The sequence below is a fragment of the Rhododendron vialii genome, chromosome 6a (assembly GCF_030253575.1).
Source record: "Rhododendron vialii isolate Sample 1 chromosome 6a, ASM3025357v1".
Taxonomy (NCBI): domain Eukaryota; kingdom Viridiplantae; phylum Streptophyta; class Magnoliopsida; order Ericales; family Ericaceae; genus Rhododendron; species Rhododendron vialii.
The window spans coordinates 43,581,394-43,595,243 of record NC_080562.1 but is presented as its reverse complement, the minus strand read 5'-3'; the positions used below and the strand labels follow the sequence as shown (position 1 = coordinate 43,595,243).

The window sequence follows — 13,850 nt, the reverse complement described above, 5'->3', positions numbered from 1 at the left end:
TTGATCAACTCTTTTAAACTGTTTTAATGGAGTTCGATTAGTTTTTACCATCGCTTTCGTTCTTTCTTTTCCTACACGATTAGGAAATAGTTAAAAGTCCACTTTGTTGTGACAACCCTCGAACCATTTTGTGGCTTTTCTTTTTAAGTCACATGCAATCGCTTCAGTTTAGAAGTTAGATTTACGGCATTGTCTTGACACGCCCGCACTCAATCAGCTAGTGCCTACAAGCGCGATCACGCCTTGCTTGCTCGGCTTCGAGTGCTAAAAAAACAGGAGTTTTCACTACCATATTGGTCTGGTCATAAATTTTCCAGAGACAAAAAGTTTAGAAAGAAGTCGCACGTTCACCATTTTCTTTTGATTTTAGATTTTGTTTTATATTGTTACCATTAACGGTTGGCATGTGCTGTATCCAAGCCGAGCTCAATGGGCGTCCACAAAACCATAATAGATGTTTTCCACTCTTTTCCCACCAAATTTAGGAGGAAAGAAAACAGAGGTGTAAAAATAGGGGAGCCTCGAAAACCGTGCGACCTGTATTCACTCTCCCTCTATGATTTCTGATTTTCCCTCACATATTCAAGCGTTTCCCATTCCCTGTTTCTACCATTACAATTCCGTTGCTGAAAGATCTTTGATTCACCCGATAAACTTCAACCATGGCCGCTGAGGTGACATCTGAACCATCCCAGGTGGCTGAAGTTGTGGTTCCCGAAAAACAACAAGAGTATCCCCCAAAGGATGCCAAAGAGGTTAAATTCGCAGAACAGCCTGGCGATCCGAAGAAAGATCATGAGCCCAAAACAGGGGAGGAGTTGATTGAGGAGACAAAAATCGATGGTGAAGCAGGTGAGGCTTCATCATCTTCTACTGTTATTGTGAGAAACGGAACATTCAAAGAAGAAAGTTATTTACTTTCTGAATTGAAGGAACCTGAGAAGAAGGCATTGATCAAGCTGAGATCATTGCTTCAAGATGCAATTCAAGAGAACACCCTTTTCAAGGACGCTAAGGATAACACCCAAGCGGCTGAAAATGCAAAATCAACACAGAAACAATCAGAAGAAGGCAAAAACAAGGGAAGTGCAACAGCAAAAGAAGAAGAAATACACGCTAATGAAACAGACGGAGGAAAAGAAGCGTTAAAACACGGAGGCGAAGAGAAAGAAGATTCGGTTAAGAAAGAAGGGACACAAGAAGAAAAACCAGCCAACACCATAGACAAAGGTAAGGAAATAATGAAACCCGACCATGAAGGCAATGAAAAAGAGAATCCCCCTCTAACCATTGAGGATATTAGCCTTTGGGGGGTGCCCTTATTGCCTAGCAAGGGAGATGAAGGCACTGATGTCATACTCTTGAAGTTTCTAAGGGCTAGAGAATTCGAAGTTAACGAGGCTTTTGATATGTTAAGGAATACCCTTCAGTGGAGGAAGAAATTCAAGATCGATTCCGTTCCGGATGAAGATTTTGGGAGTGATTTAGACTCTGCCGCCTACATCAGTGGTGTGGACCGTGAAGGCCGTCCTGTTTGTTACAATCTTTATGGGGTGTTTGGTGATGAAGACATCTACAATAGGACGTTCGGAACAGAGGAGAGGCGCGAAAAGTTTCTGAGGTGGAGGTCTCAGCAGATGGAGAAAGGGATTCAGAAGCTCAATTTCAAGCCAGATGGTGTGTCCTCATTGGTCCAAATCAACGATCTCAGGAACACGCCAGGACCGGCCTGGAAGGAGCTCCGGCTGGCCACGAAACAAGCTGTGGGGCTTCTTCAGGATAATTATCCTGAATTAGTTGCAAGAAATGTAAGCATTACATTTCCCCCCCTCCCCCTTAATTTTTTTCAGCTTCGTTGTTCAATCTTACGCAAGTCTCTTTACATCCACTGCCTTTCTGGATATCTTTCTACCTTTTCCCCTCCTCTCTTTCAAGATCCAAACTTGTTCAGATCTGTATGTAAAACTCAAGATCACGTTCGGCACTAAATAGGCTGATAGTACGGTAGGTTAAGAAGTTATAGAGGAATTCTGAATACTAATACTCTTAAAGTTTTGAGTCAATTATATCAACCGGTTACGTGTTTTTGGTTGTAGATCTTCATCAATGTGCCTTTCTGGTACTATGCCTTCAATGCCCTCTCATCACCTTTCTTGACCCAAAGAACCAAGAGCAAATTTGTCTTCGCTCGGCCTGCAAGGGTTACAGAAACCCTTCTCAGGTAAGGAAAATCCATAATCATCATGTTTGACTTCGGGGAGCTTGTCAAAGCACCGCAATCAATAAATCTAAAAGCAATCTTTATTTACAGGTACGTAGCTGTAGAGGAAATTCCAGCGCACTATGGCGGGTTTAAGAGAGACAATAACTCCGAGTTCTCTTTTGAAGATGAAGTCCATGAGGTCACTGTTAAGGCCAGCTCAACCGAATCTATTGAGATACCTGCACCAGAGGTCACGGTTACTCCATCATAATCGGGGTTTTTTTCCTTTGTGTCTGGTTTGGTTTCCCTAAGCTGAATATGTTTTTGACATGTTTGAAAAAGCAGGTTGGAACCACATTGTTATGGGACTTGACTGTGTTGGGATGGGAAGTGAACTACAAGGAAGAGTTTGTACCAGATGATGAGGGGTCTTACACCTTGATAGTCCGGAAAGGAAGGAAGATGGGATGGCAGGAAGGATCCATTCTCAACTCTTTCACAAACAGAGAGCCCGGTAAGGTTGTACTCACCATTGACAATGGGTCCTTCAAGAAGAAGCGTGTCCTGTATCGCTTCAAGACCCGGACTAGCTCAGCTTCCTCTGCAGTCCTTGTCGCTGCCTAATTGCCAGACATAACATGGGTGGAAATAGATTGATCTACCTCTCTTCTTTTTTTCTGTTTTCTTTTTTTTAATGGTAGCACTTTCTATAATACAGGTTCTGATGAGGGTGAATGTAACATTTGATACTTTGTACCATGCGTATTTGAACATATGGGCTATGTGAAACAATTGCAAATTTTCCGATGAGGGTGACTGTAACTTAGGTTCCAGTTGATGGATAATTTAATACAGTGACAAATTTCAGAAGTTGATAAATTTGTTACAAAGGACCAGATCCTATTGTATTGAGGTTGTCTCTTGGTGAATCAAATTGATTCTGAAAAAGAAAAAAGAGAAAACAAAAGAGAGAGGATCTTATACAAAGTACAGTTGAAAGCAACAAATGGAATCTAAACAAATTGCAGACAAGTAACAGAGGGTACAGGAATTCAGAAATTCGTACAAATTGTCCGAAGGGAAGGCATGTTTATCTATTCAACAGGAGAACCAGGATTGGCGCTGATGATCGGTTCAGCATTTGAAGCTTGCAGCAGATCCAATTCTCAACTGGTAATCCAGATGCAAAAGCTTGTACTGCCTCATATTCCTCCCTATATAACAGCAGCAGAAATCAAGTTCTTAGCCTCTACCATAAATTGACTCTGGAATGGACATCAGAGCCTATTCTAAACAAGAAGCACCTAAAAGTACACATGCAAGTAAGCTCTATCACTCACACACACACACACACACACACACAGAGAGAGAGAGAGAGAGAGAGAGAGAGAGAGAGAGAGAGAGAGAGAGAGAGAGAGAGTCCCCCTATAAGCGCACAAGCACATGTCATTGTCAGTTTTATAGAAGACTTTGTGATTACCACACTTCAATCCATTCACCAACCATATATGGTTGAGAAAGAATAGAGATTTGACAATGCACAGTGCAAACAACTGGTTCTTGGAATCGCATTACAGCAGAAGTATTACCTTCCTCCAGGATGGCCCACATAAACAACTAGGCTGATGAGGCCTCCGGGTGCTAGCATTCTCTTGGCAGCTTCCAGTGCTTGTAGGGTTGTCTCTGACTCAGTTATTGTCGCCTTGTCACCTCCTGGAAGGTAGCCCAAGTTGAAAGCAACCAGCCTACAACAAACCAAGGGGAGCAATATGCTCAACATTTGTTGCCCTGGTTTATACCACCTGAACTCTCCTACGCTCCTACTATAGCTATGAACCTGGAAATGAAATCTGTTCTCTAACATCAAGGCATTCTAATGCTTCTTGAAGTCAAATAAGGTTTTTTTATTACGGTATACCTCTTCTTTTATGCCTCCTTATGCCCGGAGACTTTTCTGTATTTGCTAGTCACATTAAAAGTCTTATCTAAACTCTTCTGACTCTAAATATGATAAAGCATAGAAAACAAATTTTAACTCTTTCAAGGTATCAACAAATAAACTGAAAGACATAGCTCAAAGGTTAAAGTACCATGAATCACATTATGTACCTCACAGGGATACCTTTTGGAACAACTTCCTCCATTCTACTGTGGCAAATGGCAAAGAGCTCAACAAGTCCTTTCTGAGTAGATTGGAAAATCGATGAATACACAGTGACAAAAGTTTGACGTGGACACGAAATTGTGGATGATAAGATCACTAATGCTTTTTCCTGATTCCATATTCTTCCAATAGATGAAAAATGAGAAATCTGGTAAAATTTACACGACAGCTGAAAATGACAAAACTCATTAATACTCAGACGAATGAAATTATGCATTCCTATCTCTTTCTAGGTATCTCAAAATGACTAATTATATGCCGATACTCAGAATTGATGCAAAACATATAACTGCCAAGTGCCCATGTTTTCTTTGACCTAGGTTATGTATCAATCCTGTCTCCAAGAGAGACTTGGAATTTATGAGAGAGTATTGACAATCCAAGACATAGCCGCGAAGGGAGGTCTGAAACTGAGAAAGATGTGGTGACCTCCTGCTTCTGATGGTGGTGCTCTACATTGATCTGTTACAAACGATCTTATGCAGTAGATCATTGATTGAGGCTCTAGACGAAATCACTGCGTTACTCCCTCTCTCTTGAGTGAATTGGTTTACATAAAGGAAGAACGACATGAATGTGGAAATATTCGAGATTGATTAGTCATAAAGATGAATTAAAGATACATCTAATTGCCTTACTCCTCCTAAACGGCTGGTAATACCACTTAAATTGGGCATGCAAATCCTCATAACTAGCCAACATTAACAAGATCAGACTCATTGTAAAGAAATATAGACTCTAATTAAATAGGATTTCAGACCTATCATATACTTTGCATCCTAAGGGCAACCAAACACCAACTGCCGATATAGAGACAACAGGGTTGTTAATCACAAATTCAATGCTGCTGCCTTGTAAATTTAACAATAGAGAAATGAATAAAAGTAAGCACCTCATCTGAGTCAAGTGATTCATCTAGTAAAGATGAAGTACTTTCCAAAGCAGCTTTTTGGATATCCATTGCATATACACGACCGGTACTTGACTTATCAGCAACCATTTTGACCATTGCTAGCGTATCATAACCATTGCCACAAGTAGCATCAACAAGTATATCGCCGTTCTGGACAATATGCCTCCATACCCTGGTAAGGAAAGGGAAATAACGCATGTCAAAAAAAAAAGGTCATCAAGCACTACCACTTTGAACCAAAATTATAGGACTGCCTCCAGAATCTAAGCATAATTCGCTCCATCAAGAACAATTTCGATGACAATGACAAAATATCCAACTCAGTTAGTTTACACGATTATGCCTGCCCAAAAGAATGACTAGCACAATAGATTCTTGATAAAGAGGAAGGTGTCCAAAAAGGCATAAGGGAGGCATGCAACTTAGTACGAACTGTAGTTCTTGATCTGATTCTCGAATATCTAACTATGAACCAGTTCAAAGGCTATATGGAGCCTAAACCATTTAATCAGAAAAAATAGTGCAACAAGAAGGTCTGAGACTCCGATTGCCCCTCTATATTACAAATTGGCAAGTACATTGTTCTGTTGACTAAACGGACAAAAAAACTCTGATTTATCATTTATCTGAACAAAAGTAGGAAAGAAAGAGTACAATTAATCTGTGAGTTTCGGCTTCCCAATGAACTGCACTAACTGTGAGTCTGTAAGATAACCCACTAAGCAGTCAAAACTGAATTTTGGATAGGCTCATAGGCAAGTAGATGTGCTGCAGAGAGCCATCTCATTTCCCTTTCTTTCCTTCTGCAGAGAGCCTTCATAGTGGTGCATAGTACTTCTTTCTGTAAGTTCAACCCCTTACTCTGGCAATATGTAAATCTTAAGCATGTGAGATAGCTCCCTCAATTGACAACAAATTCTAAGTCAAGTTAGCATGTTCTCTCAGATATCCATCAGGTTTGCTTCTTCAACATTCATCTCCATTGCTCATCACCCATAAGGCACAAAGTTGCCATAAACACGTTTCATTATAAACAATGAGCAATTTTTCATCCTATTAGGCCTTCATTATAATGGCAAATGCTTGGGATGTCATGAATGTTAAATAGTAAATACTCAGGGCAACACAATCTGAAAAGGTTTATCAGTATGAATCCCCAAGATTCCAAAAACTACCAACAAACCAAATTAGATACATCCTGACGTGTAACTAAAAGAGCGCTGAGAACTAAAGATCTAAGCTTAGTAAGTGGGGAGTTTTTCCATCTTCATTAGTTGTTTGCTCCTTCTTGATTCTTGTAAGCTTTGTAGCTGTTGGCGAATGCCCTCTAGGATTTTTGCCTCAGCTTAGCTGCGTTTTTTCTCGTTGGAAGGTATGCCTTCTTGATTCTTGTAAGATTTTTCTCCTTGATGAATTTCACATTGATCAAAAGAAGAATGAAGTATGCACTCCCAATGGACAATTAGGGAATACAAAGATAAAGAAAAGGATGATGTGAGGGGGAGGAGTACCTACGAGTGAGCAACTTCAGTAGCCTTTTTCTTGCCAAAGATGTAGCCCATCATCACATCCTCCAGCCCTGGAATTTACAATGCAAGAATTGAACTCAGAACTCATTCGCCCACTGATTTTATTTAAAAAATAAAAATAAAAAAATAAAAAAGACGAAGAAGAAGAAGAAGATGGGGGCAGAACCAGGAAAAGGGGAGCCTTTGGGAAGTGAATTCGACTGGTCCTCCAGCTTTGAATCGTTGAGTCGATTCGGTTCAGCAGATTTGGAAGAGAAAGATAGATGTGTATGAGGGGAAGGGAAGTAGTCGTTGTTTGTCTTTGATGAAGATGAACAAGGGAAGAAACGGGTGAAGCTCCTCCTCCCCTGCAACTTTTGAATCGACAACAACATACTCCTATTCCTACGAGAGGAATTCGAATGTGGATAATAAAACCGGAAACCCACCACCATCATATGGGAAGGAAGTTGACCGCTCGCTATTCACTGAATTTGGATTCCATTGTGATTTCGTGAGGAATGAATGAGTTGTGTATCTTGTAAAAAAAAAATAAAAAAAATAAAGTTGTGTATTATTATACTTGTGTTCCTGGAGAAAATTTTTCAGTGTCGAGTGGGTACCGCATGGTGTCCGCTTGTGTATCCGAGCAGTTCATTTCATATTTGAATGGCTCAGATTTGGAGAGAAAAAAAGGAGAGAAAAAGTGTTAGAGGGAGAGGAGAGAGATGGTTTCAATCTGAGCCCTCCAAAATTATCGGACGGCTCAGATGCGCTGGCTGAACGGGTACACGTAGATATATCCGCTTGGCACTGAAAAATCCCTCATTCCTGGTACTTTTTGATAAAAACATCACATCAGAGAGTATTTATAAAACGGTCTTGTTATTGTCAGCCCACTGGAGGCTGACGATAAACACACTGAAAGACAAGAAAAACACGTATTTCTGTGCACTTTTTACATCCTTTAATACATATTCACACACCTACTATCGTCAGGCCATTGGGCTGAATTTAGAATTTTCCTTTAAAAAATGGAAAAGTCACCATTGATTCATTGGTAACACGTCACATAATACAGAATTTTATATCTAAAATATCATATTAAAATATGATCACCATACCATCGCTCATGTGAAGATTCATACCCCTGGTCAGTGGCTCAAATTGTTGTTTCAATATTTGTGTCTTTTTTTTTGTAATTTTTTTTTATCACAATTCATATTAGATTAATCATTTGTCTCCGTTAAAAGAAGTGTAAAAGATAAAAAAAATTACGATCACAAGTAGAAAGAAATGGACACTGAAAACAAAAGAGTGAAGCAACTATTTTTTTTTGGTCTTTAAGTCTTATCCCAACTTTCTTTTTTAAACTTCGGTTCATGCTACTAAATGATATATTACTGTTTTAATTAATACAAATAAAAACAAACTCATCGCAAGAAAAAACATTATGAGAATTATGAATCTGGATATAGTTCAAAAAAATTATGAATCTGGACAAGAGTGCCCAGGGTACTTGTAAGAAGAATCTTTTGGCAAAATAAGAACCTCAATTATATTTATATTTATTAAACCAAAGAAACAGAGATGCAAGAAAACTACATTATTATACTTCAGTCATTAATGTGATTAGGAACTTAATTGACAAAAACTTCCCAACTTTTTCAAGCAGCGAGTTGATATGAAACATTACTCCTAGGAGTTCACTATAACAAGAATCTGGTAGTAATACTATATTAGGAAGAGGAAGGAGCCAGTGTTAAGATTTTCCTCAACATGCCGTTCAAAAAAAAAAAAAAGAATTTCCTCAACATTCTTCACTTTTTTGATAGGTTTTTATTACTGAGAGAGATTATACTGCAATTAAGTTCTAGTAGTGTATTGAAGAGTCAATCATAGAGACGAGCATGACCAATGATGTTTTTTCAGGAGGTTGGGGTGTTAAACAACATCCGCATAAACCTCACAACAGACAAGACGAATCGATCCACCACTGAATTAGGCACCATGCTTGCACACAATTGAGGATGCTGCTGGCAATCCTAATGCAATGAGGGAGGTAAAACGGTCCCATCCAATGTTTAGCACAATTAATGTCAAGCTAGCCTCACATTAGAGTGAGGTCGTATTGAAACCAGAGTGATATAGCTATGGGAGTACATGCATATCTATTCAACCCAGTCAAGAATGTCACCAGAAGATCACATTTGATTCAGTGCCAACTGATTTACATGCATGGACAGAATTTTGCAGAAACCGAGCTAATATTTACCAAACAAACAAAGTCAGTGGACACGAAATCTTGTTCAAGCAACCAGAATAGCGTAACGAGAAGGATGTCGCCCAAAGTGCTCTGTACCAACCAATTACTGTATTTCAGATATCATCACAAGCTGCAAGGATCCTATTATGTTCCTACCCTATAACCACTAGTGGAATTCAATTTTCGTTCCAATTCCTATTAGAACTATTACTAGCATTTGTCCCTACAAACTTCTTTCATTTACACTCATGCCTAAACCAGAATAATAAAGATGCTTCCCTTCCCCAATTTCCTTCAAAAAACACTTCCTCAATATGTAGAGATTTCAGCACACTTTGGCAATAACCAGTTCTTCAGCACATAACATTGCCAGTTTCAATACTAACAAGAGAAACCAGCTCAGTATCGCAAACCCGACGACGACGTTGGTATGTCTTCAAAGGTTTTGGGTCCACCTCGATAAAACAGTTGGCTATGGAACCATCTTCCTTTCCCAGCATCAAATCCATGTTGGTCAAGCCCCTCCCTTGCTCTTCACCTTTCCCATCACTAGTGGTTGGGTATATGACAGATAATACTATGTCTTTTGGAGGAAACCCAATCTCATTATCACCACTTTTATCACTTTTGGTTGAACCTTCACAACTTCCACCTTTCTCTTTGCCAGCAGAACTTTCCTGAGGTTGCATCTGAACTTCCAAACACCACCTATCGCGTATTTCAGTGTCGACGTTTAACTCGTCTCTAATAATAAGACTAACCAATCTTCTCTTCTTCTGCCTATTTTCAGAAGAACAACCACCCACCTCACCATCTGCATGGACTTTGGCCCCAGTTTCACGCCTCCAAGTGTTCCAGTTCTTGACATTGTTTCTTTGTACCAAAGCAATACTTAAGCGAGAAAAAACACTAGATCTGTTTTTCAGAGTTCTATCTCCTATTCCATGTACGACACTTTCAGTTTTCCTATTTGCCTTTTCCCATTTTTTGTGAGACTTTTGCAACTTCTTCATAATTTCATGAATTGATTCAGTCACTTCCGAGTTGTCTTCATTCTTTTCCAAAGAAGCTTTAGACTCCAAATTTAAACGCGAAAACACACTACCTTTTTTGTCTGGAATATCAGAATATAGGCCCTTGACCCTTGGATAGCTATCACTTTGATGAGCTGGAGAGCTTTCATCACATTGACCCCCATCTGCGTTGTGTACAGAGGATGGCTGAGTTGAATCCCCCACTCCAAAAGACATTGGAAATATACATGCTTCAGCCAAGGACGAATCTTTATGACCATCACAGGTAGCCTCTGAGAAAGCTTGCCCAGTCTCTGTTGGTTCGAACTGTTCAGGGGAAGACAAAGGTATGTAATCGCCAAGGCCTGATGAAGCTGTATAAGAAGAGACATCTATGCACTCTGATTCTTTTTCCAATGGGACTGGTTGACATCCAGAAAAACATGAGCTTGCTATTGCATCACTAGAGGGAGTGATATTTTCATGCAAAGAGGTAAAAAGGTTGCTGGTTCCAGTGGTGAATGGGTGCTTAAAAGGAGAAGTACTTTCATTCAGTGTCTGGGGAACATCCACTAATTTAGTAGCCTGACTTTCAACCACAGAATCCTCTGTAGGATCTAGGGAGGAATTTACTTTAGCCATAGCGTTAGAGTGCCTTTTCTTGTCTTGCTTTTTGCTCAAAGATTTCTGAACTCCAACCATTACAGAGTGAAATAAGTAGAGGAGCCTTTCAACCTGTAAAGAACGAGGGTGTGAACCTTCTCCAAACGAATATGCTTAGATTCTAATTAAAGAGATGTGATAAAGATAAAACCTGATATTTAGACAGACCAATGTTGAACTTCCGCTCTGCAAAGTAATTCTCTCTAATCGCGTCACGAAAATCAGGTTCAGAAAGTGGACAACAATTCCAAATCACAGTAAAACAAACCTGGACAGGCAAAACCCGCAGAATTGAGATAACTAGGTTTGAAAAGGGGAAAAGGTTTACAGCTCAAAGCAACAACGTCCATTGCTTCACATTACCTGAAGGTATTATATAACGACTATAAACCAAGTGGAAAGCATGAAAGAATGAACCTGGCAAGAAAACAAGACAATATGGTAGAACCATTAAGCATTACCTGTGCAGGGAACTTTTTCCCGGTTGACTGATACGCATGGGGTACAATATCCATTCTTCCATCAGACACAGCCCGAAAGACACCATAAAGTTTTTTCTGCTCATACTCAAAAAGAAATAAAATCATTCCAGCTTTGACTTCTTTTACAAACTCAGCACAAGCATGTGGAAGACCAAATAGTTTTCTCTCGAAACACTCATCTTTTGTACTCCGGTTTGACATGAAGATAGCTCCGAAGCCAGGAGCATTTCCACAGGCATTCTTCTTCCAAAAATAGTTTGGCGTCATAGCTATTTTCGTGACAAGCTATCAGTTTAAGGAGAAAGTGTTAACAATGAAGAATCCCAATAATTCTCGTACAAGAAACAAGCACACAATAAGAATGAAAACATTGCACGCAAAAATATACTAGTCATTGGAAAGTAAATTTTCTATTTCAAGAAGTGAACATAACAGGAAAAACGTTAATTCATTTATTTCTGCAAATGGAGTAAGTTATAGGCATATAAGATATCACATATCGAAATTAGACAGGAAGCAACAAGAAAAACACTGCACTTCGTGGAATACATGATGACTGTGCAGATCATAAATGTGTTGATCCAGGAAAATGTGGTCCCGATCCAAAAAAAGAAAATAAAAGGATAATGTGGTCCCAAACTAGTAATAAGACAACATAATAGATACATAGAACTCTTAAGTAATGCCAAACTGTCAAAGCAACTTATGCCAAGGGAAGTGTCAATTCCAATTCAGATGATAAATCTGCAAGTACTTCAATTAGAGATTTAGAGCTATAGATGATCTAGTTCTTAGCTCTTATGGATCCAGAACCCACCACACAGCTATTCCCCTTCTAAAAATCGAATTTAAACTCAAGTTCAATTTTTGGTCACTTCGGCACAATCTAACTAAAGAAACTGTGTCGTCTATTGACCTTTCTTGATGAAGTTGAATGTTCACGTTCTTTCAACTGTCAGTAATTGTCAAGTGGTGTTCAACATGATTAAGAACTTCAACATAATTAGGATTTATTTCGACAAAGCATGTCATGCTTCTTAAATTTTGATAAAGCAGTTTAGGAACAGGTGAATGTCATGCTCCTTAAAAACCACAACTGAACTAGAACGCACATAACAGTTGACCAAGGATCTTGACTTCAATATTCAAGAGATTTATCAATGCATTACAGAAGCTCCAAAATAACTACAAGAGGTAGACATAGAACTCGAAATGCAAGATTAGCTCTGACTGTGATGAAAGGAAAACAAACAACTTTTAAAAAAAATAAGAGATTACGAAGATGACAGTACAAGTTGAAATAGTTGCGAGATATATAAGCACTAGAACACCCATACACATCTTCCGAAGTACCAAAAAAAACCCTTACACATCTTCAGAAGTTCCAAAGAAACAAAAAAGAACACCCCTACACATACTCTCTCTCTCTCTCTCTCTCTCTCTCTCTCTCTCTCACACACACACACACACACACACACACACACACAAAAACACACAAGTGCGCGCGTGCACTCGTAGAGAGGAAACTAGATATCAAGCTTACGCTTAAGTGGACTTAAAGAAGGCAAGAATAAGGTCGGCCAATGACAATAAACCCATTAAGCCTACCAAATTCCTATTAGACCTGTATTGCTAAATATGAAAATGAGCTGTATTTACAAGGAAGACACAGAGAGAAAACCAACAATTCAGAAATGAGCAGAGCAAGCAATGCACATAACTAAGTTCATCTCCAAAGTATAAAAGGGAAAGAAGGTGTAGGTATATCTCTCTTACAAACGAAATGATCGAGTGACGACAGACAAGCTATATTCATTGTACCCAATACAATACATACAAGGAAAGCCAATATTCCTTCAACACGAGGATAAGAAACCTATTTTACCCTGGAAAGAATAAGGGAAATAACTCGTCCATATCTTCAATAAATTACCTAATAGCCCGTCTAAAATTTAGAATGAAAGTTGTTTGTTACATGCAACCAGAGTCTTGTTAAACAAACAGTCATATGTGTTGTATACAGGGATATTTTATATATTTTGATTATTTTCTATTGGATAAGTCGACGTACTCGGGGCAGCTTTCGCACGTGCGCGTCGAGTAATCCATACAAAAACCTATGTAATCAACATTTCCTCAACAATACAAACCAATCTCATGATTCTCATGTATTTCAACGTATCTATTCAAAGGCTATATACGGAGTAGTAGAAACTTAAAAACCAAACTCACGAATGAAATCCAAACCAAACCCATGGAAAATAAAACGTCAAAGCAGAGATACATATATTCGTGTGTGTTTGTGTTAGAGAGAAAAGTAGTATTAGTGAGAAAATGGGGAGAAATGGCAATGATGATGCTCTTAGGAGTGTACTCCTTGTGCATTTGATTGATAAATGCAAACAAATGTGCAATCGGGTGTAGGAGTATATACAACCTGTTCCTTCCGGACACTAGGGAAGGGGAATGCGGCAAACCCTAGCTACTCTACTACTCAGTATTTATTCTCTCTCTCTCTCTCTCTCTCTCTCTCGATCGAGAAAAAGAAAGAAAGAAGGAGCTCAGGCTCAGCTCGTAGATGACGACGACAAACGGTTGTGTGGAAATATTCTTCCGCTTTCTTTCTTGGGAAATGTAG

General features: G+C 39.1%; 3 protein-coding genes across 5 annotated transcripts; 1 reads left to right on the top strand and 2 right to left on the bottom strand.

The window, feature by feature from the left end:
* The first annotated feature begins 500 nt into the window (after positions 1-500).
* Positions 501-3,012, top strand: LOC131329867 (patellin-4-like). 2 transcript variants are annotated; one of them, XM_058363275.1, is made up of 5 exons: positions 501-1,230; positions 1,261-1,808; positions 2,097-2,221; positions 2,312-2,453; positions 2,549-3,012. In XM_058363275.1, exons 1-5 carry the CDS (start codon positions 663-665, stop codon positions 2,825-2,827), a joined length of 1,662 nt encoding a protein of 553 aa, XP_058219258.1. In that variant the 5' UTR covers positions 501-662; the 3' UTR covers positions 2,828-3,012. The 2 variants fall into 2 exon arrangements, with proteins under 2 accessions (XP_058219258.1, XP_058219257.1); XM_058363274.1 differs by having other exon boundaries at positions 502-1,808.
* LOC131329868 (uncharacterized) lies at positions 3,011-7,336 on the bottom strand. Its single transcript, XM_058363276.1, has 6 exons — positions 6,976-7,336; positions 6,796-6,859; positions 5,260-5,452; positions 4,313-4,386; positions 3,793-3,948; positions 3,011-3,417 (listed from the first exon to the last, which is right to left on the bottom strand). Exons 1-6 carry the CDS (start codon positions 7,244-7,246, stop codon positions 3,294-3,296), a joined length of 882 nt encoding a protein of 293 aa, XP_058219259.1. The 5' UTR covers positions 7,247-7,336; the 3' UTR covers positions 3,011-3,293.
* Positions 7,337-8,936: 1,600 nt separating this feature from the next.
* On the bottom strand, positions 8,937-13,850 carry LOC131330260 (uncharacterized). 2 transcript variants are annotated; one of them, XM_058363787.1, is made up of 4 exons: positions 13,650-13,850; positions 11,192-11,497; positions 10,882-10,998; positions 8,937-10,802 (listed from the first exon to the last, which is right to left on the bottom strand). In XM_058363787.1, the coding sequence occupies exons 2-4, from the start codon at positions 11,477-11,479 to the stop codon at positions 9,408-9,410; spliced, it is 1,800 nt and encodes a 599-aa protein (XP_058219770.1). In that variant the 5' UTR covers positions 11,480-11,497; positions 13,650-13,850; the 3' UTR covers positions 8,937-9,407. The 2 variants fall into 2 exon arrangements, with proteins under 2 accessions (XP_058219770.1, XP_058219771.1); XM_058363788.1 differs by having other exon boundaries at positions 11,192-11,481; positions 13,650-13,798.